The sequence below is a fragment of the Pygocentrus nattereri genome, chromosome 18, assembly GCF_015220715.1.
Source record: "Pygocentrus nattereri isolate fPygNat1 chromosome 18, fPygNat1.pri, whole genome shotgun sequence".
Lineage (NCBI taxonomy): Eukaryota > Metazoa > Chordata > Actinopteri > Characiformes > Serrasalmidae > Pygocentrus > Pygocentrus nattereri.
This window is the reverse complement of record NC_051228.1, coordinates 20825851-20850887: the sequence shown is the minus strand read 5'-3', so window position 1 is coordinate 20850887 and position 25037 is coordinate 20825851. Positions and strand designations below refer to the sequence as shown.

Sequence of the window (25037 nt, the reverse complement as noted above, 5' to 3'; positions counted from 1 at the left end):
TTCTTCCACCAAGCAGTGCAGTTCTTTGGTAGTAAGCTATGGTTACCAAGCAGCCTGATGACACAGAATAACCAGTCACGCCAATACAGATTTCAACTGATATGTGCAGACAATTGTTTTTAAAGCAGATCAGCCAGTCAGATTTTAGAAGTGGACCTGGCTTATAAGCACCACAAATGTTTAGTGATTATTCCACGCAGGATCATTTTACACATCAAAAATCACTGTTTGAATACCAGACACTTTACATTTTTTTTTATTTGAGATCTTACCCAAGTTGCACCTCATGTTCATCATCATGAGAACTAAAGACGTTCATCCAAAACTAGTATATTTAAATATATTACTTTATACTATATTTCCCCAATTACAAGTTGCCTAGTGCCATTTTAACAAAACGAAAAGCTGATGGTCAGCATAAGACAATATTGACAGTGTGTTATTTTAGTGTACAATTGAAGTGTCTGCTTTTCCTTCAGAGGCTCTAAAAAAGATTAAATGCAAAGTCTCCCAACAACTAGCCAGCAAGTCAAACTTTACCAAAGAGTGAAAGACCAGTTTGAGTATCTTTAAAACGATTACAGGTCTTTTGTGTAGGATAGTTTAAAGTCTTAGTGTATGGGGGGGGGCTGTTTTACAAGCACTTCAAATGACTATATAAAAACAATAAAAATAATTTGTTGTAATTAGCCTTAAAGGAGAATTCCACTTATTTTTCTAGACTTCTGTGTTATTCAGTGGTAGAGATGTAAACAAAGTGAGTGGTTTAATGTTAACTGTAGAGAAACTACAGCTCCATCACCACCACTGAACAATTCTGATATGGTATGCTTCTCTAGAATGGAGCATCTCACACCAAACCACTCTGAATGACTTTACAGCATAACCATGCCGCTATGCAAATTTAGAAAAATTGGTGGAATTTCCCTTCAATTAAATCTCCAACACCTTTTATAGGGGAAAAAATTAGAATAAGGTTAATTTACGTTTCCCAATGAGAGATTTAATATCAGTATCTGCAGAAAAAACAATAATAAAGGGTTCACACGATGCAGTCATCTGTAAATATGTATATTTTCTATCTTCTGACAGAAACATGGGCTTAAAGCAGAAGGGTAAATGCAACATACATCAAAAATCCCAAAATAAAAATGGTACAAAAGGGAACAGTACACACACAAGAGAGAAAAAAAAAAACTCCAGTTACTGCCATCTCTAAAGCAGAAACAGCCACTGTGATCATTTTCTTCATTCGCTCTCGACCTACAACCAGCATTGTAAGGGTGTGTAGTCTCTCTAGTCCTTCTGTTGGACTCTCCACGGGAATGGAATATCTCCTTATGGGTGTGCATGTGTCAGTCAAGTCCTGGATCAGAGGTTTGTATCTGGGCCTTGGCTGAAATCACTGAGTTAATGGCTGGAAGTGGACTGAGGTGCTGTGAATTCAGGCACTGTTTTCTCCTCCAGCTCAGCTTCTGCAGTTACAGCGGCCACGTTCTGCAGCGGTTTTGGATTTTGTGTCTTGGCTAAACTGCCATAAATAGCCATTGCCTGGTGTGAAAAGGAAAAAAATGCATCAGATGAGAAGCACACAAATAAAAGTAAACTACTGAAGGCCTCAATCGGGGCAGTTAGTCATCAACAATGTTCATGTGGGAAGGAAAAATGTGTCTCGAATGCCTGAACTGAGGTCTGGTGTGGTCCTACAGTAAAGTCTGGTCACTCTTTTTACATCTTGGCTCCACATTTCCAGTCACAGTTCAGTTACTGTCTGCATAAAACAAGCAGGCACACTAGAAGCTTAAAGGAGGATAAACAATTAATTAATTAATTAATTAATTAATTAATTAATTAATTAATGCTGTATTTTAGTTTTTGCTGTCAAAAACGTAGGGACTAAAATTAAATTAAAGTTGATTTTAAATGCAAAAAAAATCTAAACTGTGATAATTATTATTAGAATTATTATTATTATGCTAAAAAAATAAATTAAAGTATTACGAAATTTAAGTATTGACCACTACTAAAAATGGCATGCTAGCAACACTAAACCTCAACACTCATTAAGACTGTGAAAGTATATGAATATGCAAATTGTACAAACCCCCCACTGCCCGGCACACCATCTCTGTTACAGGCCGAACAGACTAAAACTAAACTAAGCTCCCACTGTAACATTAACAATCTAAAAAGGGTCTGTCTTACCGTCACTCAATTTCAGTCGCTCAGATTTGAGTCTCTCAGTGCCATATCTTGTTTTTATCCCCATCCCTTGTTTTTTAGGGTCACCTTGCCCCTTGAAAATGAGCTACAAGTGGTGCTGGCTAAAATCTACCCTACAAATTGTGTGATCCTCAAATAAAGAAGAACATTACTTGATTAACAGGCTACCAGCGGTGCTCTGTAGGCGACCCTGTAGGTCTGCAGTGATAGCAGAGGAGGGTAAAGCTCAGCAACCTCACTGCTGGGCGGGCTTTAGTTACATTAAGGGCATCATATGCCTTCAAAGGGGTGGAGGAGGTATGATAAATACTTATTATTGCCCACCCCTAATTGCTCAGTGATATGAAGCTGAAGTCAGCTATTCACCAGCCTCTTGTTCGAATTTTCCTGTTCTACCTTAAATGGAGCAGCGGTTACATTCTGGCACTTCAGGCGTCAGTACTGCTGGACTATTTAAGGTGGACTGGGAATACGATCTAACTAGGTACCGAGACATCATCATACCATGTGATTTTTTTTTTATGCTTGTTATGAAGAAAAGGATAATAATACATTAAAATAACATTAAAGACAATAATGTTATTGTAAATCATCAAATTTACAGAGCTGTTTAGGATTCAGCTTGGGTTTGACATTACCTCTCACTGAAACAGACATTGAAAGTGTGTAATCCATTCAAGTGTCATTTTTAGACTTTTATACTGCAGTTTTACAGTAAATCATACTATAACTACTTTAATCCAAACCCGTGATAGTAAAGATGGAGTTGTTTAGGCTGTTGGCTCTTTTAGCCTGTTAGCTAGCTAACCAGCCTAGTTCTTGTGAAGTTATCTGTACGCATAGTAGCCAGAACAATTGTTCTTTAAGCTAGAGGTTATGTACTCTCTATGCTGTTTTTATCAGATTTTAAATATTTTTGAAATGTTAATGTGGCTTTCAGTTTTGGGTTTATAAGTATAAACCACTTATACTAAGTAAGTGTAGACCACTTGCATAAGACATCTTCAGTGAAATGTGGCCTTTAAGACCCCCCTGCACCAGAAATGCTTTTATTATATGGTTAACTCCTCTTGGAGGGCTTATATTGTTTATATAGACTGATATAAATGTGTGATAAATTTGTTCATCAGGGATCAACTTTTGTTCTTAACTAGAAGTAGGGTCTTACCATGCTCATACCATGACCAACACGACAACAGGCTCTTTTTTTTCAAGGGCAGGACTTTACGTATCACTGTAGCCAAGCTGAGCGTTGATCCATATCATCTATATTTCAACCAAAGAATTGTCTCTCTATATTATGACATCTCTGCTTACATCCAGTTTCTAGTCCTGAATTTTGTAATCATGACATTAGGAGACCACTGGAGCTGTGTTCAGACTGCAGGTAAAAAAAAAAAATCAGATCTTTTGGGATGTCTGTTCGGACAGCTTTTGCAAGCGATGAGATTGGATTTGTGTGTACAGACATCACCCAACTATCTGCATGGGTTGCTGTGGTAGCGACGTAGGCATCAGTAACTATGTAGCTACACTGTTGATGCGGATTTCAAATGTGGATGCAGGAGGTGCATCATCTCACCCTCCAATCTCTGGCATAAGCATGAATCTCTGGGGCTCTTTTTTTAATTCCAGCACTTCTGTTCTGTGGATTTGACATGGTCATTGTGTGTCGTGTTGTGAGTGATGCAAAAAACACTGAAATCTGACATTAGATATAAGCAGCTAGAACATTCAGACTGAGATTTTGTAAAAAATCTGATTGGAATCGCATGCAAAAATCGGATTTCATGTGGTTTTGCTGTCCGAAATACGAAAATCAATCTAGAAACAATCGGAATACACCAAAAATCTGATTTAGGCTAGCAGACTGAACCTAGCCTTAGTTACATCATCAGTTGTAACTACTAGTGATAAGCCAGGACCAGAAGTGGATCAATGCAGAAAAGCCAAAAGAAGGCAAGTGTTTAATTATTCAACTAATCAAATAATATCCATAGACTAATAAAATCTAAAAATAATCAATAGTTAGTGTCCTTGTTAGTTTCCTAGTTAGTGTCCTAATGACGAAATGATTCCATATGCAAAAACTGCCCAGGAAATTAATAAGGGAGTATCCCAATTGCTCAAAGCTTAAAGAACATACTAATATTCACTGCCTGAGAAATATGACGATGGTGACCAGTTGCTAAGTGTGTGAGGTAAAGTAAGGCACCCTGACCTGAGTGACCATGTTGGAGATGTCTCCTGTGTTGGAGGGCAGGATTATTGTGTTTGATTCCTTGGCCAGGTTGGAGAAAGCTGAGACGTACTGCTCCGCCACGCTGAGAGACGCAGCAGCATTTCCGTTCTGATAAAAACACAAACAGCACAGTCAGCATCTGCAGACCTTATTTGTGCTTTCTTTGGCAAACAAGATGCAAAATAAAGAGTACTTCAAAACTCAGTTAGGAGATACCTGCTGTGTTAGGGCTTCAGACAGCAGTCTAATGGCCTTTGCTTTTGCCTCTGCTTTGGCCAGCATAGCATTTGCCTCACCTGGTGAAGAACAATCACAGATTAAACCTCGAATTGAAAGTCAGTGCATACACAGTAGTTCAATACCAGCACACAAACATACGCTGGCAGTGAGTCTCACCTCTGCTACTGTATCTCACTCTGAGATAACTGCAGAGGTGTCTCCACTGCTCTCCACAGACTCTAGAGGTGTTACTCTACCTGCAGCTTTGTTGATCTGTTCCGCTTTCTGTCCCTCAGAAGCCAGAATCTGAGCCTGCTTGCAACCTTCTGCTACGTTTATAGCCGCCTCCCTTGTTCCCTCAGACTCCAGAACTGTGGCTCTTTTCTTTCGCTCTGCTTCCACCTGTACAAGAGTCACACACCAGATTATTAATCAAACCTGTGCACAATGATTCAAGGATTTTTTGCGGCTTTTAAAGCACTGTGGCCACTAAAATGTGCTCTAAATACATTTATCACACTGTCTGTGTAAGAATGATAGCAATATATTACAAAGTTTTCACATATCCACCTATACAGCCTACAGTAGTTACAGTAGCCTCACCCCTTCACACATATAAGGAGTACTTCAGCTTTCTAACACAGGACTAATCAGACAGCCAATCCGAACCCTAATTTACATATATTTTCGTTTTAAAAGGCACAAAAGCAAAACTAGCCTGTTTAATTCTGAAGGATAAGGAAAGGTTGTGAAAATGTTATTAAAAATTATGACTGTCTTGGGAGGCATAAAGCCACACAAACTTTACAGGTGGACTTCAGGGGGAAAATAACAAAACATAAGAAAAATGCAGGAAGGGGTGAAGAGAATAAAAACAGGCTAAAATATGGTGAGCATGCGCTGCTGCCCTGTAAAGCCTGAAATTGGAGATAAACCGATCAGCGTTTCTGGGGCCGATACCGATCACCTTTTAGCACCATCGGCCAATAGCCAATTCTGATCCAGGGCGGGGCTAGATGGTTAAAATCTATTCACACCAAGTATGATTTTTTTGGATGAAAAGGGGGTGTGATTCTAATGGCCTGACCTTAGATCAGTGCTTCTAATCTGATGCATTATAAATGTGGGCCAATGTTACCGTTAATGTTTATTTGTAATCATTTATCACTCCCTGTTATCACTCCTCTTGATTAAAAGGTGCTCACCTGCATTTGCATGGACTCTTTAACACGCGGGGGAACATGAATGTCCTTTATTTCATATCGTAGACAGCGAATCCCCCACTCATCTGCCGCCTGGTTGATGGAGTGCACGATGTTGGAATTCAGAGACTCTCTCTCCTGTTAGAATAAGCAGAACAGTTTATTCTGACCGCCCTATTTAATTGATTGAAAAGTGTCCTACCTTTGCTTTTATAGTGACAACAGTAAAAAAAATGTTCCAGTATAATAGTATTACACACAATAACTTGCACAGTTTACACCATATTGGTATCACACACACAACCGTTCTGGAATATTTCCCTGTATTTACAGTACCATAAACTTAAATAAAACTTCATATGAACAGCCTAAGTCACATCCTAAGCCTTGTACTCTTAGAATTTAACAGCTGTGAGAGATTAGGCTGAAAAATGCTAGAGTCAACAGCTCATGTTCTAGTGAACACAATAGGATGTGGTGGTATTACTAAATTCATAAGGGAAAAAACAAAAACGTGTCATACCCTAAAGACTTTGTCTAGAGTGAGTTTTCCTAATTCTGATCTCATAGTGGTCTGTGCCAGCTGGGTCACTGCATACTCTGGATCCTCCACTCCATAACTGGCCTGGGAAATACAAAACAGAAAGACATAAGACCAACGTAGAAGAAGCACAGCTCAGAACCGCACTGCATTCTCTAACATACCTTAAAGGGGTCGAGTATCCGGAGGTATAAAACTCCATCAATTTGGAGTGTCACGTTGTCTGAAAGAGGACACAGCAATTAATCTCACACAGCGATGCTCAATCAAAAATAAATAAATGAATTAAAAAGTTTCCCTTCACTTCAGTGCAGCTAAACATTTGAAATATTTTGACTCACCAAGAGATACAGCAGATTGCTCTGGCACATCTATCACAATCTCTTTGAGGCTCTGTACATATCGGATTCTGTCCAGTATCGGTATTAAAAAGTTCAATCCCTGGAGAAATTACACACACATGGCATGTTCAAGGCATTACTGGTTCAAATATTGATTCCTGATTCCCGCACACACACACTCACACACACACACACACAGATATATACACATATACATATACATATATATATATATATATATATATATATATATATATATATATATATATATATATATATATATATATATATATACACACATACACACACATAAATACATATATATTTTGTAAGATCTTGCTGGTGTGGGTTTATTCTTTATCAGTGAAGAGGACAAAAGGGACTTCAGCACCAACAGCTCCCTCTTACGGAGAACATTCAGACTTCTAAACACAGCTTTATAACCATTATTCCAATAACAAAATAAGCACTAAACTGATTAATCAAGAACATAAATTCTAATGGATTTTTTTAAACAGAGTTTCACTTTTAATTGAGTAATTATGACAATTTTAGTACATATTTAACATATTTATATACACCAAAAGTATGATGTCCTTGGTACTGTTTAAAATGATCTGTTTCTGCTTGCAAAAACACCACCTTAACATACAAGAAGAAAAGCTAATACACAAATACATTAAAAAATAAATCCTTTTTTCAGAAAATGTGGTTGAGATGAGCTGTTTAGACGGACACAGGTTTTGTTCTGAATTTCTCCTCAACGCCCTCAGACACTGTGTGAATTTGTTAACTTCCATCAGCCATGAACCTTTACAAAAGTACAGGCTAACCAAACCAGGCATGTTAAAATACATGTACACACTGTTTTTGTGCACGGCACTAAGGAGGACTGTAGGGTTTTGTTAACAACTAAAAATAAAAAAAATAAAAAAACCCTGCTGTCTAGAACGTTCTAAACCTTGCTGGATGGCGGCGAACCAGGCTTAGCGTACCGGCTCCAGAATCCGGTGGAAGCGTCCCATCCTCTCCACTACCCAAGCCTCCTGCTGTGGGACAAAGAGAATGACGGTGTTCATGGGGAGGCTGGAGGCCCAGCGCTGCTGAGCCCGTGTCCCCCAGAGGACCGGGACGGTCTGTCGCGAGTGCTAAAATCAAGCATACAAAGACACACTTTAGAAAAACAACTGGAGAGCAGAATGAACATTCATCTCCTACAAAGACTCTTCAAACCGTGTTTACTGTTTACACCAAGTTTTAAGCTTTCTTCACTGGTTTTACTTCAACAACAAATCATAACAGCGCAAAGGGTCATGTCAACACTGACGATCACTGATGATCATATAACAGGGTGCCAAGCCAGAGTTCAGTGGGATGCTCGCTTTATCCGTTAAGAATAGTCTTGGTGTTAAGGTGCTTTTGGAAAACACAGCTCGATATAAAAACTGTTTTCCATTAATACTTAGATCACATGAAAGCTTCAGTTAATACAAAGGTTAACAAAAGCACCTGGAACATCTGCACAATAGAAAAAAAATCAAATAATTTGTGTACAGCAAACTGAAGAGTTTATTGCCTACAGGCCTGTTTATTACTGGCTATTTATTGACCATTTTATTATCGTCTCTTTAACACTTGTCCACTGTTTGTTTTTAATTGAAGCACTAATGATACTAACATTCTACTGCAATACTGACGATATACACATGATACGTTCAGAAAAACTTAAAGTACATACTTTATCACAATAATGATATATATTGTCAAATTCCCTGGCTCTGGTTTCTTCCTCATTCAGCAGATGGTTAAGAGGCAATAAGAGGAGTGTGAACCTAACTTGACTATCAATGGCTCTGAAAGGGTCTAGCTAGACCATCAACACAATCTGTAGAAATACTAAAGGACTTTCTACAGGATTCAGATAAAACTATATTATATAGGCCCAAATATACAGTTTTAGAGTAAACAAGTGCTACTGTCAGACAATAAAGAAATAGTACAGGAGGCAAAACTAGGAGATGAGGCAACACTATAGAAACCTTACAGTGGCTTCCAGCACTATCAACCAAGCGTTCAGTAAAAAGCATTCTAAACAGATAAAAACGTCGACAGAATACTCTGAGAATGCTACGAGGCTGAAGCTCATTTCCTATTAGTCCGCTTCTTGTTCAAGTTTTGCCGTTCCACCTTAAACGGTGCAGTTCCATTCGAGACGCTTCGAACCAGAAGCTGGCGAATAGAACGCGGTCTTAAACTCACCTTCAGAAGGCCACTGCCAGCCCGCCAAACCGCAGACCTCAGCATATTGACGGCGGATAAAGCAGCTCAAGTTCAACTTCAGCCGAAAAGCTCAGAAATGATGAAACTGTCCGCAACCTTCCAGACCCCCGCTCCAGCGTGACCCCCTGCTACTCTTCTTCTGCGAGCCTGCTGCGAGCCTGCTCCGAGCCCAGAGCACTCGGAGCGCCCCCTACAGGCGCTGAGAGCGTTAAACAGCCCGGGTGGGAATCTCAAATCTGGCCGAGTCAATCAGGACTGCATTCAGGACCCCCAGCCACCCCAGTAGTATTATTAAAATACTTAATCCTAGTCATAAAAAAGTGAATACTAAGTAAATAATACAACATAATTAACTATATGGAAGGCAAATCGAATATCTTGGCTGCTAATACTAAAGTGGCGATGTAAATGAAAATAAACGCACGATGGATAGGCTAAATACACACACACACACACACACACACACACACACACACACACACACACACACACACACACACGCAAATCTGCTCTGGGAAGCGTAAATTCACATTTCCGGTCGGGTTTCAAACAATCTCGCCACTAGGCGGCGCTGTGGTGGAGTAAATGTAAATCTCTCAGGTTGGACCTGGCAGCTTCTTACTCCCTACATTCTCTACACAGGGACCAAAAGTTTGCCTCTTACAGTCTAGTAGCCCAGCAAATTGAGATTCAGCCTTAGTCTGAAAACGCGCTGCACAGTCATAACCTGACAGGCACTTTTGCCATTAAGCCTTTTCTCGAGTTTTATCCCCTCACTGTCTTCCTCGCCACCTAAATTGGTGGCCAAATGAAGTGATGGAGACATATTTTGGACAAATGATAGAAAATCAGGGCAGGTTTGCTGCTGTTATAGCTCCAGCAGGGCCGGCGTGACACAAATAGGCCTTTAACAATATATTTGCACATATTGTTTAAAGTATGTGTTCAGTTTTAAATATATATTTACATATGTTTGCGAGAAATGTGCAAATGGAAGTATAGTGCGACATAGTATGAGTTGGAATAAGTTAGAAAGTTTAGAAATTGTATATTTATGTGGAATACTATTTTGCGGAACATCATATGTGCTACAAACATAAATGTAATATGAGCAAATGTGTGTTCCTGTATGTGATCCCCTCTCTCTCTCTCTCTGAAATCAATAAGCATATAACCAATAAGCACAACGCTTAATGTTCAGTCTACAGTATTACATTATTACCAACCGCACTTTCCAGGGCTCCATGCGTCACACCTGTTCCTTCAACCTGTTTGTTCAAGCGCTGGTCCCGCCTCTTCCCACCTATTGGCCATCACCTCGAACTTCCCCGCCCTCTCGCGGAATTGAAGCTCTCGAATGGACAGTTTCAGCGTCACTAAAACCTGCAGGCTCCGCCCCTTCTACTCAGTCCCCTGATTTTTTTTCTAACCCTGAAACGTTTTTATGATGGCGATGGGACATCCTGAGCCTTAGTAGGACACTTTAGGGCAACTTATTCTAGTGAAAAACTCGAGAAAAGTCACTTTTTCGCGCTTTGCGATGCACCCGGACTGCAGGCGGCTAAGCTGAATCCCAACATAAACACGAACGCGGGGATTTAGCAGACAGGAGAAAAGCCTGGCATGTCTCTGCTCTGCGTGAGAGGTAAGGCTTTTCGATATAAGTTACATAGCTTTTAAGGTGTAAACAGGGCTGTATTCGCTTTGTCTGGTTGTCGCTTGTTGGAAAAGTTCCCGTCGCTAAGCGAGGATGAAGTTTATTCGCAGCTTCCCGTTCGAATTTTCCGTTCCACCTTAAATGGTGCAGCAGTTACATTCGGGCGCCACGGGCTCCCGAATAAAACTGCTGCGCTACTTAAGGTGGAACGGAAATTTAGAAACAGCCATACAGAACTAACATTTTCACTGCTGCGTGGTATTGGTCAATGACTTTTAAGCACGGTTTTCACACTTCAGCTAAAAGTTTCTTCATATTAAGTACATTTAAGGTCTTATTTTCGTGCTTAAGTGTTTTATATATATGTATATAAAATCTGACGTGTGTCCACAATCTACAACCTGCCAGCTGTTTCTCCACTGGGACTGTGATGGAGCAGCAGTTTTCTTATGATTCATGCTAAATGTACTGTTTGGCAGAGCTTTTTAGGGATATCCCAACAGAAATTGAGCCAAAAGACATTTATGTTTAAAGTTTTATTAGATTTAATTGTTTTATCATGAAGGCCGGTGAACGAGTGCTGTTTTTAGCAGTGTGTGAAGTTTAAAATGTTAATTCAGAACAATATTCAGAGGCATAAATGCATCAGTGTTTGTGAAAGAACTCATACTGAGCTCTTTAGTTTTTCCTGAATTCAGCTGGTGTTTGTGTGATCATCACTAAACTTACTGTTACAAATACTTGTACCAGTAACACCAACAGTATTGTAGTTTCCCACTCTTAGTCAATGACATATAAAATTATTATGGTGTATATATTAATGTTAATCAGTCTGAGACAACAGTTAAAAGACTTCAAGGGGAATTCCACCAATTTTTCAAAATGTATTCATAATTAAGTGGTTGAGATTGGTGGTTTTGTGTGAAATGGTTGATTGTAGATTTCCTTGCCGTGGTGTTGATAGGAACCAGGGGTTGCCACAACACAGATTTAGCCATTTTATCTGCTGTCCAGAAGCATCAGTGAACCTACGCGTGCCTTATGAGTTTTATGTGGATGATTGACGAAGAGAAACTAGTGTAAATGTTTTTATATTTTCCTGTTCAATGTTCTGCATGCACCTCTAAACACTGAATGGTTTTAAAACACACATTTTAGCTCAAAAACTCATGTCAAAACTATCGTAAAACAGAATCTCTGCATATTCCTATCTATTTTATGTAATAACTTTCTGTGAGGGAGCTTTTAGAGATGGACGTCTGGTTCCTATCACCACCGCTGTTCTCTCTTTTTCTAGAATGGAGCACACCTCTGAATGACTTCACTTACATTTTAACCATTTAATTATGCAGAAATGTAGAAAAATCGGCGGGCGACCAGAGTCCTCTCTGTGTGAAGTGTGCATGTTCTCCCCGTGTCTGTGTGGGTTTCCTCCGGGTTCTCCGGTTTCCTCCCACAGTCCAAAGACATGCAGTCAGGCCAACTGGACATGCTAAATTGCCCCTAGTGTATGTGTGTGAATGTGTATGTCTGTCCTTCTGTCTGTCTGCCCTGCAATGTCCGGGGTGTATCCTGCCTTCCGCACGATGACCGCTAGGATAGGCTTCAGCAACCCCCGTGACCCTGAGGGAGAAGCGGCTTAGAAAGTGTGTGTGTGTGTGTAAAAATCAGTGGAATTCTCTTTTAATTTGCATATTGCATATGATTTGCATATTTAATTTGTGTGCGTTTCTGCTGATGTATGTTGCTCCCATACACGCTCATGGAAATGCCCTGTTTCCTGCTCGCTGGTCAGTCGTAGATCAGTATCTTTCTGCTGTCTGACGTCGTGTGAGTGTCTCCTGGCTGGTCCTGCTGTGTGCTCGGTGTGGTTTAATGTAGATGTCGTTTTGCTGCAGGACTGAGGGAGGGTGTTGGGATGGAGGCACACAATACTTTTACAGCCAGTCATTGTTATTACATAGGCCAATGTTAACAATAGCAGGCCTGAGTGGTAGTGGTTGGGCACAGATACAGATACAATGACTTCTATTCATCAAAGTCGCATGTAATCAAATCTAAATTGTAAAATAGGGTAAAATTTCAATAATGGTTTAGTTATTCATCAATGTCTTTGGTGTATCAGTGGGATCAAACTCATATCTGGTAGAAGTGTGGATAATTTGAACGTAACAGTTTAACAACCTGAAATAAATGTTTGATTTGTGGTTAACCAACCAAAACTTTTAGCAATATTATCTATAAAACCAATAGTAAGAATACAAAAAGAAAATAACAATAATAATTTGTGAATATGGCAATCCAGCACAAAAGTGTATTTTATATGTACTCCTATATAAACACTGCAGCTATTCCATGGTCTATTTAAAGACATTTTGACTGTGCTTTTGTTCTATACTATTGACTCCGCCCACAAAAAACCCGATTCATCATGTGAGCTCAAATCCTTTCTTGTTTCCATGCTGTTCATGAATTCATTTAGTTTCATGAGTCAGGCTCAGAGTAGTTTGAACCTCATGGCGGTTAAATCTACGCTCACTTTTTCCACAACTTTGATGAGTAAGGGCCACTGTAAGGCGAGTGATTCATGTTTTTTGTTTCAATTAAAACTGTTGTAAGATCCAAACAAGAGTTTGGTTTGGTGTGCTACTGAAAGTTTTTTTTTATTTGGTTTCATATTGCTACAGTGCTAAAGTGCACCAAAGTACACAAGTTGATGTTTGCTGATTGGTCAGAAATTATGCTGGGATACCTTTCTTTCAAATTAGAGCAAAAAACAGAGATCTTTTAGTAGCTGGATCGTGGTCCGTTTGTTAAGTGTACACCTATCAAAGCAAACTGAACTTAACACAAAGTTTGATTACTGCACGCCAAGCAAAGTAGGTATGAAAGCACCCTAAAGCAGTATGGTCACAATCAACACAATGATTCGCCAACCCCTTTCTTCTTCTGTATGTGGAAAAGATGACAGCTGTGTGTGTGTGTGTGTGTGTGTGTGTGTGTGTGTGTGTGTGTGTGTGTGTGTTTATTCATCCTTTCAGTAGGTCTGAATATGTAATTATAGAACAGCTACAGCAGAGGGTAGAGCTTTTTCATACACAGCATCATTTCATCTATCCATTCATCATGAAATATTTACTCAATCTAAAGGACAATTGACATTTTCAAATGGTTTGAAAACATAAAAAAACCCCAAAATGTTCTAAATTTTATCTTAAAGGACTTTTTTCAGCTGTTTCTTCAGTGATTGATTGGTGTCCAGTGGTCTAAATGTTGTCTAGACAGTATACAGTTATCAATATTGTGTAAACAAAATGAGTCTCTTGGAGTGCTTTGGTGTGAAATGCTCTGATGTAGACTTGTCAGAAATGTTCACAGTGGTGGTCATAGGAACCAGATGTCCACATCTAAAACTCCTTTGCGGAAAGTTATTACATAAAATGTTTCTGAATACATTGCCTGATGTCTGAGACTGATGTCAGCTTTTGTAATAAAACAGATTTTTATATTTTTATATTCATGGCAGAGAGGTACATGTAGGACATTGAAGACAAACATTCCCCCAAAGAAAACCTATATTTTCCACTATTTTGGCAAACCCAACGTTCCGTATAAAACTCAGAAGACATGTGTAGGTTGACTGATGGCTTTGGATAGTAAATAGAACGCCTATATTTGTGTTGTAGACATGGTGACTCCTGGTTCCTATCACCACCACTGTAAAGAAAGCACAGATGTTACATTTTCCTGTAGAAAAGAGAATTTCACAGCCATCTCTGAATGACCGTTTTCATCTCAACCATCCATGGATCCATATTATGAAACGTTTGAGTTTTCCTGCTGCGGCTACTTTCCACGGCTTTTCTTCCTTTCTGAAGGGAAATGGAGGTTGAACTTGAGCCGTGCCCTTCTGTTCTGCCAGAACAATGACGTGAATTAAAGTTATGCAAGCGATGCATAATGAACGATCAGCGGATCTCTACAGCACAAATGCACAAACTCATAAAAAGATGTTTTCATCAGAGATCTAAAACTGTAAATTATTCAGAAAGACAAGGGATGTTATGCCATCTTCATTTTGCTCAAAGCATGTTTATGGTGCATTCGGACGGACAATGGAAACTCATAAATGCCCAAATGAAATGAGTTTACCACATGAAAGTTGCACTCGAAAGGCTAACAAATTCATAAAAGTGGTTAATTGAACAACCTCCTTTTACGATAGGGGTGGGGATTATGACAGTGTTTAATTATCATGATAAATTACATCACAGTATGCTTTTCTGAGCACATTGCGGATAGACTTTGTCTTCTTACGAAGAGAACATATTTAGTCCTGTTTAGTTGGATTTAGTGCAGCACAGTGTGTGAAACATTGAATTAAAATAATTGAATTCATAGTATTTTTATATTATAGTGTATGTTGTATATTCATAGTAAAGAAGTTTGATGCAGTGTGTAAACATGGTTAAAGTCTTAAAATGTACTGAGCCTGTACAGTCCATATCTGGAAATTAAGCCCCAGCCCAGTGTTTTTGTTATGTCAAGAAAACCAGCCCATTTGCACATACCTACCTCTTCAGCCTACAGCAGTTTAGCTCCGTCCACTCTTGTCGAAGTTATAAGTGTTTGAGCTCGGACTGCTTTTCGAATGAGGCACAATACAAAGCAGCCAATCACAGCACAACTCCGTCTTAAAGGCATAGCAACAAATAGCCTCCTTATCACTAAAGAGAAGTGTGGAAAATGACCGTGTAAATAAACATGCACTGATCCCAGTTTTTCTCTTCGGATATGGATTACGGCACGTGAACTCTGGGTATTGGCCGACGCTGAGTATTGACTTGATGTCAGGTTTTATTTTTTTATTATATATTTAAATTCTATATACCTTAGTGTGTCAAACATGAGGTTGTAATTATTCTCATTTAATTTAAATTGATAATAATGCAGAAGCCAGAAATAGGTTTTTGCTCATAAAGGTGATACAGTGCAAGGAAAAGTTTCTGTCCAGGCTTTTACTCTACACACCACAGTGTAGAGAAACAACCGCGGTAATTTCCTCAAGCAAAGAATGTGATCATTCATAACTATTGCATGTATGAATAAAAATAGAACGTGTTCCTGATGTTTACCACGTTTCGGACGAGTCCGCTTCAAGTGAAGAGGAATCGCAGCTAAGAGACTGTATCAAATGTGTGCCGGACACTTCTGTCCAATATCCAGTTTATTTATTAGGGTCAGTATCAATGCTGGTCCGATTCAGAGTATTGGATCGATGCGTCACTACATGTAAATCTGAATTATGGCTGGTTTTTTGGTACATAAAACAATATAAACTGTATACTTGGGCCTGAGGGAAGGAAAATTAAATATAACAGTACAGGATGAAAGAAAAGAATACAGGCCCTTTTAAAGACAGTGTTTATTACTAAGCCCTTTTCCTGCCAGACAAGGTTGCAGTTCTGTCTATTGTAAAAATAGCCAGAAAAAATAAAAAATGTGGAAGAGAATTCAATTGAGTTCATTGAACAGTAGGTTGTGTGTGTGTGTGTGTGTGTGTGTGTGTGTGTGTATATAAAATGAATGAATGTATGTATGAAACCTACTGACACACTATAGGGGAAGGACCTACTACAATGAGCTGTCTCTGCCTAAATTAAATGGTCAGAGTAGAGAAGCTGTGGGTGTTTTGAGGTGCAGTAATTAAAGGTATAGTACGCAGGGCTTTTACCATTACAATAGCAGTGATTAGAATAAATCAGTTGCAAGCATGTAATGAGTCACCGTCATGCATTTGTAACTATGACGTCAATATTTCTTGTGGTTTCATTGTTGTAGCTTTTCAAAAAGGTCCCTCCTGCTGTCCCAGAAAATATAAAAGAAGTGAACAGCCCGATTGTGCTTGTGATAATGCCTATATGCAATTCAGGGGGCTTTTCTGCTCTCCCTTCCTCTTTAAATGCTTTAGGTTTTGCTTATGCAATAATCTGTGAAGCGTGTTCAGCTCTGTGCAGGTTAAAACGCATGGAGTTTTGAGCTCCTGATTTAATCCCAACTCCAAACATAGATGATGTCCCTGCTTGTGTGGCCAAAGCTGAGGAGTTCAGTTCATTGGAGATGATGTTCCACACTCTGTACACTGTAAAAACAATGATTTGGGGTTACTTATAGTTGTAGAACTTATAGTTGTAATTTATAGTTGGCAAATTTGAGTTTGTTGAACTCCTTATAGTGAGTTAACAGCATGGAAATCTGCCTCTTACATCCTGTAATATCATTAAAGTTCAGTGAACTCAACATTTCATGCAATCACGTCATTTTTTTTAAGTGACAAAAATATTTTATATTTTAAATTTATATTAGTCAAAATTATACCTGTTTCAGTAGGAACAGTGATCGTCTGGCAAAAAAAGGACTCATGGGTGTTGACCTCCAGGGACAGTAACCCTTATATTCATAGCCTCCAAATTCACTGCAACCTGTGCAGTACATTTCTACCATTAAAACACAAGTGATAAATCCAGAATCCAACAGTGGCATGTACCAGTTACTGATTCACAGCTTGGTCAAGCCTTTCAGGTTCCTCCTCGTTTTTGTTATAAAAGAGCCTCTCATCTGAAGAACCACCTAATCGTGTTGTACATAATTACATCATGATACAGAACAATTACACACATCCTAACCTGTTAAGATCACAGGTTTGTCGACCTTTGTGGCTTATTTATTGGTTGCTCCGTGTGGCATTGACTATGAGTGTGTTTGTATGCACTTAATAATCCAAAAACTGCAGAAAATCTGATTTTATAAGTAATCTGATCAATGTTCACATGCACTTGAGTATTCAGATAATGGGGAAACTCCGGGTCTACATGAGTCAGACAGTAATCAGATTTCTTCTTTTCAACCAGCCAATAAGAAGAAGAAGACATGATGCAAGCATAACGTAAAACTGTTGCATCATGCCGCAGCTTTTTTTTTTTTTTTTAAACGTTGAGTCACTTTACCTGAAACTACTTTTGCACATGTCCAGGCTGAGAAATCTGAAAGAAATCATGGAGAAATCTGTTGACTGAGCTAAAATCCTTCTTTCTTTATCAGATTTCTGGACCTTACTCCGATCTAAGAAATCAGACTATGCTGTTTACGTGACCATTTTAATAGAAGATAAATGCAGAAATCAGATTATGATCAGATTGTTGAGTGCATGTAAACACACTCATTGTAGGGAAAACTAAACAACAGTTAAAAATGAGAATTTGTGAACATAGATGTGCAGTTAGAGATGAGAGATCTCCAGCAGCTAGACATTTTAATTAGGTACGCGAAGATGCCAGTTTCTTGTGTTTTATGGGTTTGCAAATAGTGAATCAGTGGTAGAGATTGTGAAAGACACCTCTTGCAGAGAAAAGCTTGGTATATTTTCACATCGAATATATGGTGCGAAGTTTTTTAATTTGACTTGCTTTTATAGTTTGATTAAGCATACTGTACACATTAGAATTATTTGCTGAGTAATTATTATTTTGGTTGTTTTTCTTTATTTTTTGGCTTTGATTTATGTTCCAAATTGGTTGAGGATGGGTCTTCTTGATACTTCTGACTCGCTTTAATGACATGAAAAGTGGGTGGTTCATGTAACTGGTAGCTCTGTCTAGCACGTTGGTGGCTATAAAGCTATTAGCATGTTGAAGGCTGAGTGCCGTCTTTGCATCTGTGAGTCCAATTAATATTGTTAATAATTATCACAGAAGTGCTTTCTAGGCTTTTGTCATTTGTTTGCCTTTGAAACGAGGGCTGCACAATGTAGACATAAAAATGTGATGTTAAGTGAAGCTGTTGAATATCATGATATGAGAAGCAATGTTTTATTATTAAAGTGAAATTATATATATGCATGTATAATATATATATATATATATATATATATATATATATATATATATATATATATATATATATATATATATATATATATATATAAAGCTTCTTATGATGATGCAAGTTTGTTGTAACAGTGTTCACTTTACACAAGTGATTATATTACAAGTATATAGATTATATTACAAGATTATATTCCAAGTGAAAGTGATTTATAGTCACTGTTTAGCTGAATGGTTAAGTAAGGCTTCTAATGTTAAATTCCTGTTATTCCTCTAGTAATTATACTTATTACCTTATACAGAATCTGAAATTATTTTGACTGTCTATCTCCGAGTAAAATGCACATACAGTGGGGGGAAAAAGTATTTAGTCAGTCACCAATTGTGCAAGTTCTCCCACTTAAAAAGATGAGAGGCCTGTAATTTACATCATAAGTAGACCTCAACTATGAGAGACAAAATGAGGAAAAAAATTCAGAAAATCACATTGTCTGATTTTTAAAGAATTTATTTCCAAATTATGGTGGAAAATAAGTATTTGGTCAATAAAAAAGTTCATCTCAGTACTTTGTCATAGATCCTGTGTTGGCAATGACGGAGGTCAAACATTTTCTGTAAGTCTTTACAAGGTTGGCACACACTGTAGCTGGTATTTTGGCCCATTCCTCCATGCAGATCTCCTCTAGAGCAGTGATGTTTTGGGGCTGTCGGCGGGCAACACAGATTTACAACTCCCTCCAAAGGTTTTCTATGGGGTTGAGATCTTGAGGCTGGCTAGGCCACTCCAGGACCTTGAAATGCTTCTTATGAAGCCACTCCTTTGTTGCCCTGGCAGTGTGCTTGGGATCATTGTCATGCTGAAAGACCCAGCCACGTTTCATCTTCAATGCCCTTGCTGATGGAAGGAGGTTTGCACTCAAAATCTCACAAGACATGGCCCCATTCATTCTTTCATGTACACGGACCAGTGATCCTGGTCCCTTTGCAGAGAAACGGTCCCAAAGCATGATGTTGCCACCCCCATGCTTCACAGTTGGTATGGTGTTCTTTGGATGCAACTCAGCATTCACTCTCCTCCAAACACGACGAGTTGTGTTTGTACCAAACAGTTCTACTTTGGTTTCATCTGACCGTATGACATTCTGCCAATACTCTTCTGGAACATCCAAATGCTCTCTGGCAAACTTCAGACGCACCCGGATGTGTACTGGCTTAAGCAGGGGGACACATCTGGCACTGCAAGATCTGAGTCCCTGGCGGCGTAGTGTGTTACTGACAGTAGCCTTTGTAACGTTGGTCCCAGCTTTCTGCAGGTCATTCACTAGGTCCCCCTGTGTGATTCTGGGATTTCTGCTCACTGTTCTTGTGATCATTTTGACCCCACGGGCTGAGATCTTGCGTGGAGCCCCTGATCGAGGAAGTCTACCTATGATGTCAATTACAGGCCTCTCTCATCTTTTTAAGTGGGAGAACTTGCACAATTGGTGACTGACTAAATACTTTTTTCCCCACTGTATAATCAAAGAGTCAGTGCAGGGATGCAGGAAGGTGTGTAAAATGGAGAGTGACAATGATATACTTATTTATTTTTATTTTTTAGGTAATGTATATAGCAGAACGTGTCATAAGGTAACCAAAGATGACAATATGTGCATGCATATTTGATCTTCCTGCTTAGTGCTCTACCATTCTTGGTTAACTTTATGCAAATGAGCTGAGTGGCAAACAACCAAAGTAACAGATTGTCACTCGTTCATGACTTGAATGTACGCCAGCAGGAGATAGCATATCTGAAAAAACATTTGATGTGTTCAGAAAGTGGGACACTATTACATTTGTAAGTTTAATACATGCTATTTAGCCACTTTTGGAGCACAGAAATGGGCCACAACTCTGCAGACACTCACTCTGGATGCCAGAGTGGCCAGTAGTTGGTGAAGGAAGCAACTCACTGTGCTTGTGCTTACCAGTGCACAGCTACTGCAGCTTTACAAAATATCTAAATAAATCATAAAACAAAATGCAATCAATACTGAATTCTCAGCACACCACTTCCTGCATGTTCCTACAAGGAACTGAAACTAAACTCTAATCCAAGAATGAAAGAATGAAAAACATACATAATATTGTTGATATTTAAGAGGAATTCCATTGATTTATTAAAAGTATTGTATAATCAAATGGTTAAGACAGTCATTCTGAAGGGTTTGGTGTGAAATGCTCTGTTCTACAGAAACCTACTGAGTCAGAAATGTTCACAGTGGTGGTGACAGGAACTAGACATCCTCCTCTAAAAGCTCCCTCACAGAAAATTATTACATGTTGTAGGTTTACGTTACATTTACATTTACAGCATTTGGCTGACGGTCTTATCCAGAGCGACTTACAATTTGATCATTTTACACATTCGGCCTGACTGCATGTCTTTGGACTGTGGGAGGAAACCGGAGAACCCGGAGGAAACCCACGCAGACACGGGGAGAACATGCACACTCCACACAGAGAGGACCCCGGTCGCCCGGCCGGGGAATCGAACCCAGGCCCTCCTTGCTGTGAGGCGACAGCGCTACCCACCACGCCACCGTGCCGCCAAGGTTCACTGGTGGTTATAGAAAATAAATAAAATGTCTGTATTTGTGCTGTAGTCATGGTGACCCCTGATTCCTGTCACCACCAATGGCCTTTACAATGAAATATTTCACACCAAACCACCCTGAATGACTCTGTTTACATCTCAAACGTAAACTGTAAAGTGTATTTCTAATGTTTATAAGTCTCCAACACTGCAACAATAATTTTTGTCTGATACAAAAAAAATGGTCAGAAAATGTTTATCATGAAAGCCTGCATTGTTCTCCCAAAGAGTTTGATATATTATGTAGACATTGCACTTCCCAGTCCATGTTACTGTGTCATTGTTTTATAATGTCATTAAAACTAATTTTAAAAATCAAGAGCTAAACTAAAATTAAAGTAGTGTTTTAGAATGAGGCACAATACAGACCAGGCCGTCAGCACAGGGTTTAGTTGCATATATCAGTCTGAAAAGATCTGAATTTCATGAAAAACTGAAATTTTCCCACTTTTTTTAAGTGTTTGATATAATATGCAAAGGTTAGTTTTAAAATGCAGTGTTTACTCTCCAGTCTAAACAGTCCGTATGTGGAAACTGAGCTGCAAAAACAGCCTATTTTGAATTTACTGTTATTGTGATGTCACAAATACCAAAACATTTACATACATCTGCCTATTTAGCTGACAGCAGTTTAGCTCTGCTCTCTTCACAGTGAAGAAGGACAGTTTTCAGTCTGAACTGCTATTTGAATGAGCACAATGGGCAGCCAATCAGAACAGAGCTTATTTACATATATCAGTCTTAAAGGCAGAATGACAAAAACAGCAGTTTAACAGTATAATTCTAAGATATAAAGAGAGTAGATGGTGAAAAAAATTAAGGAATGTTTTTGATACAAAAAAACATGCACATGTTATGATTGTGTAATATGTGCTCTTTTAAAGGCATGAAAATAAAACAGCTTGTATAATTAGAAATAATATAGAGAGGTTGTAAAATATTGTATACAATAAATGTGTCAGTGTGTTGCTCTGTACAGCCACAAAATTTTATAGCTAGACTTTAGGGGGAAAAATAAATACAAGCAAAATGTGACCTATAGGCCCTTTAAGGTGTCATATACTGTGATATACGCATACAGCTGGATACATGCCAGCTGATCTCAGTCGGGCTTGGTGCTGCCCTGCAGGTGAAACTACAGGTCAGGGAAAGCAGATATTTGGGTCAGTTGTCTCTCAGGTCATTAAAAAAATTCCCTTCACACTAAACAGCTGTGCAAAGAAATGCAATTCATCTTGCTGCCAAATCACTAGAATGATTGTGGGGATTGGCATCACGATGACGCATGAACAAAGAAAATAGTGTTTACACTACAGACAAAGATGTTTAACAAAGAAAATCCTCTCAGCGAGGACAACAGACAGAAAACAGATATATTACACAGATTGGTTCAAAACAATAGCCCTCCACCTCAGATATGAAGCACAATTGCTTTAATTTAGACCACAAATATGTGATTTGTAGCCTACAACAAATAATACACTACATAAAACTCAACCTAATACTCAGTAATATGGTGATGTCAAGCTTTGGGAGTTTTCCGAATGGCTTTTGTCTGTGGTTCTTTTCTGTGAATGAATACGATGCTCCTTGTGGGAGTTTCCTCTCAGATTTAGCTTCATGTTATCTTGAACGTCACATTCCAGCTGTAGGAGTTCCCACTGTTAGACTGTTAGTTTAGGCTTTGACCTTATCCTGAGCTCAGTCTTACATCTGCACTAGGTGTTGACTGTGTAGTGAGTGTAAAGCCATCCTTTTTTGTCTTGTTCCCTCTGATTCCATATGGTCAACTTATAGTATTTGTGTTGCTTTATATACCAAAAACAGTGATGATGCATTTTCAACCTCTATAAGTCCCCTGCAATTAAACAGACTGCTTCTGCTATTGTGCCTTTAAAAATTACATATGCAAATGACCTCTAATGTATGTGCAATAATCAGACATTAATAATCAAACTCACTGCCAACCTCCAAAGACGTTAACAAACATCAAATAAACAAACATTACTCACCGCCGCCCTCTAAAGGCGTTATTGACAACCGTCATATAAACGAACATTGCTCACCGCCGGCCTCTAAAGATGTTATTAACAATCAAATAAACAAACATTACTCACAGCCGGCCTCTAAAGATGTTATTAACAATCAAATGAACGAACACTACTCACAGCCAGCCTCTAAAGATGTTACTAACAATCAAATAAACAAACATTACTCACCGCCGGCCTCTAAAGATGTTATTAACAATCAAATAAACAAACATTACTCACAGCCGGCCTCTAAAGATGTTATTAACAATCAAATAAACAAACATTACTCACAGCCGGCCTCTAAAGATGTTATTAACAATCAAATGAACGAACATTACTCACAGCCGGCCTCTAAAGATGTTACTAACAATCAAATAAACAAACATTACTCACAGCCGGCCTCTAAAGATGTTATTAACAATCAAATAAACAAACATTACTCACAGCCGGCCTCTAAAGATGTTATTAACAATCAAATAAACAAACATTACTCACAGCCGGCCTCTAAAGATGTTATTAACAATCAAATAAACAAACATTACTCACAGCCAGCCTCTAAAGATGTTATTAACAATCAAATGAACAAACATTACTCACAGCCGGCCTCTAAAGATGTTATTAACAATCAAATAAACAAACATTACTCACAGCCGGCCTCTAAAGATGTTATTAACAATCAAATAAACAAACATTACTCACAGCCGGCCTCTAAAGATGTTATTAACAATCAAATAAACAAACATTACTCACAGCCGGCCTCTAAAGATGTTATTAACAATCAAATAAACAAACATTACTCACAGCCGGCCTCTAAAGATGTTATTAACAATCAAATAAACAAACATTACTCACAGCCGGCCTCTAAAGATGTTATTAACAATCAAATAAACAAACATTACTCACAGCCGGCCTCTAAAGATGTTATTAACAATCAAATAAACAAACATTACTCACAGCCGGCCTCTAAAGATGTTATTAACAATCAAATAAACAAACATTACTCACAGCCGGCCTCTAAAGATGTTATTAACAATCAAATAAACAAACATTACTCACAGCCAGCCTCTAAAGATGTTATTAACAATCAAATAAACAAACATTACTCACAGCCGGCCTCTAAAGATGTTATTAACAATCAAATAAACAAACATTACTCACAGCCGGCCTCTAAAGATGTTATTAACAATCAAATGAACGAACATTACTCACAGCCAGCCTCTAAAGATGTTATTAACAATCAAATAAACAAACATTACTCACAGCCGGCCTCTACAGATGTTAGTAACAATCAAATAAACAAACATTACTCACAGCCGGCCTCTACAGATGTTAGTAACAATCAAATAAACAAACATTACTCACAGCCGGCCTCTACAGATGTTATTAACAATCAAATAAACAAACATTACTCACAGCCGGCCTCTACAGATGTTAGTAACAATCAAATAAACAAACATTACTCACAGCCGGCCTCTACAGATGTTAGTAACAATCAAATAAACAAACATTACTCACAGCCGGCCTCTACAGATGTTAGTAACAATCAAATAAACAAACATTACTCACAGCCGGCCTCTAAAGATGTTATTAACAATCAAATAAACAAACATTACTCACAGCCGGCCTCTAAAGATGTTATTAACAATCAAATAAACAAACATTACTCACAGCCGGCCTCTAAAGATGTTATTAACAATCAAATAAACAAACATTACTCACAGCCGGCCTCTACAGATGTTAGTAACAATCAAATAAACAAACATTACTCACAGCCGGCCTCTACA

At 38.5% G+C, this 25037-nt stretch overlaps 2 protein-coding genes across 3 annotated transcripts in view; one reads left to right on the top strand and one right to left on the bottom strand.

The window, feature by feature from the left end:
* Positions 1 to 981: 981 nt before the first annotated feature.
* stoml2 (stomatin (EPB72)-like 2) lies at positions 982 to 9203 on the bottom strand. The gene is made up of 10 exons (XM_017697256.2): positions 9028 to 9203; positions 7764 to 7916; positions 6769 to 6868; positions 6592 to 6650; positions 6410 to 6511; positions 5890 to 6024; positions 4942 to 5086; positions 4682 to 4761; positions 4445 to 4573; positions 982 to 1551 (listed from the first exon to the last, which is right to left on the bottom strand). The coding sequence occupies exons 1-10, from the start codon at positions 9070 to 9072 to the stop codon at positions 1411 to 1413; spliced, it is 1089 nt and encodes a 362-aa protein (XP_017552745.1). The 5' UTR covers positions 9073 to 9203; the 3' UTR covers positions 982 to 1410.
* A 1288-nt stretch (positions 9204 to 10491) lies between these two features.
* Positions 10492 to 25037, top strand: part of unc13bb (unc-13 homolog Bb (C. elegans)) — a 162822-nt gene continuing 148276 nt past the window's right edge. For both annotated transcript variants that reach the window (XM_037547066.1, XM_037547065.1), the window contains exon 1: positions 10492 to 10693. In XM_037547066.1, the coding sequence (XP_037402963.1) occupies positions 10672 to 10693 (22 nt within the window). In that variant the 5' untranslated portion in view covers positions 10492 to 10671. The remainder of the gene's footprint in view (positions 10694 to 25037) is intronic.

Bases quoted from the DNA above. Each gene is read 5' to 3' on its own strand.
- stoml2 (XM_017697256.2), bottom strand. From the start codon at position 9,072: ATGCTGAGGTCTGCGGTTTGGCGGGCTGGCAGTGGCCTTCTGAAG. The intron at 7,917-9,027 runs GTGAGTTTAAGA...GCTTGATTTTAG, and splicing joins CTGGCAGTGGCCTTCTGAAG to CACTCGCGACAGACCGTCCC. The intron at 6,512-6,591 runs GTATGTTAGAGA...TGTATTTCCCAG, and splicing joins GGATACTCGACCCCTTTAAG to GCCAGTTATGGAGTGGAGGA.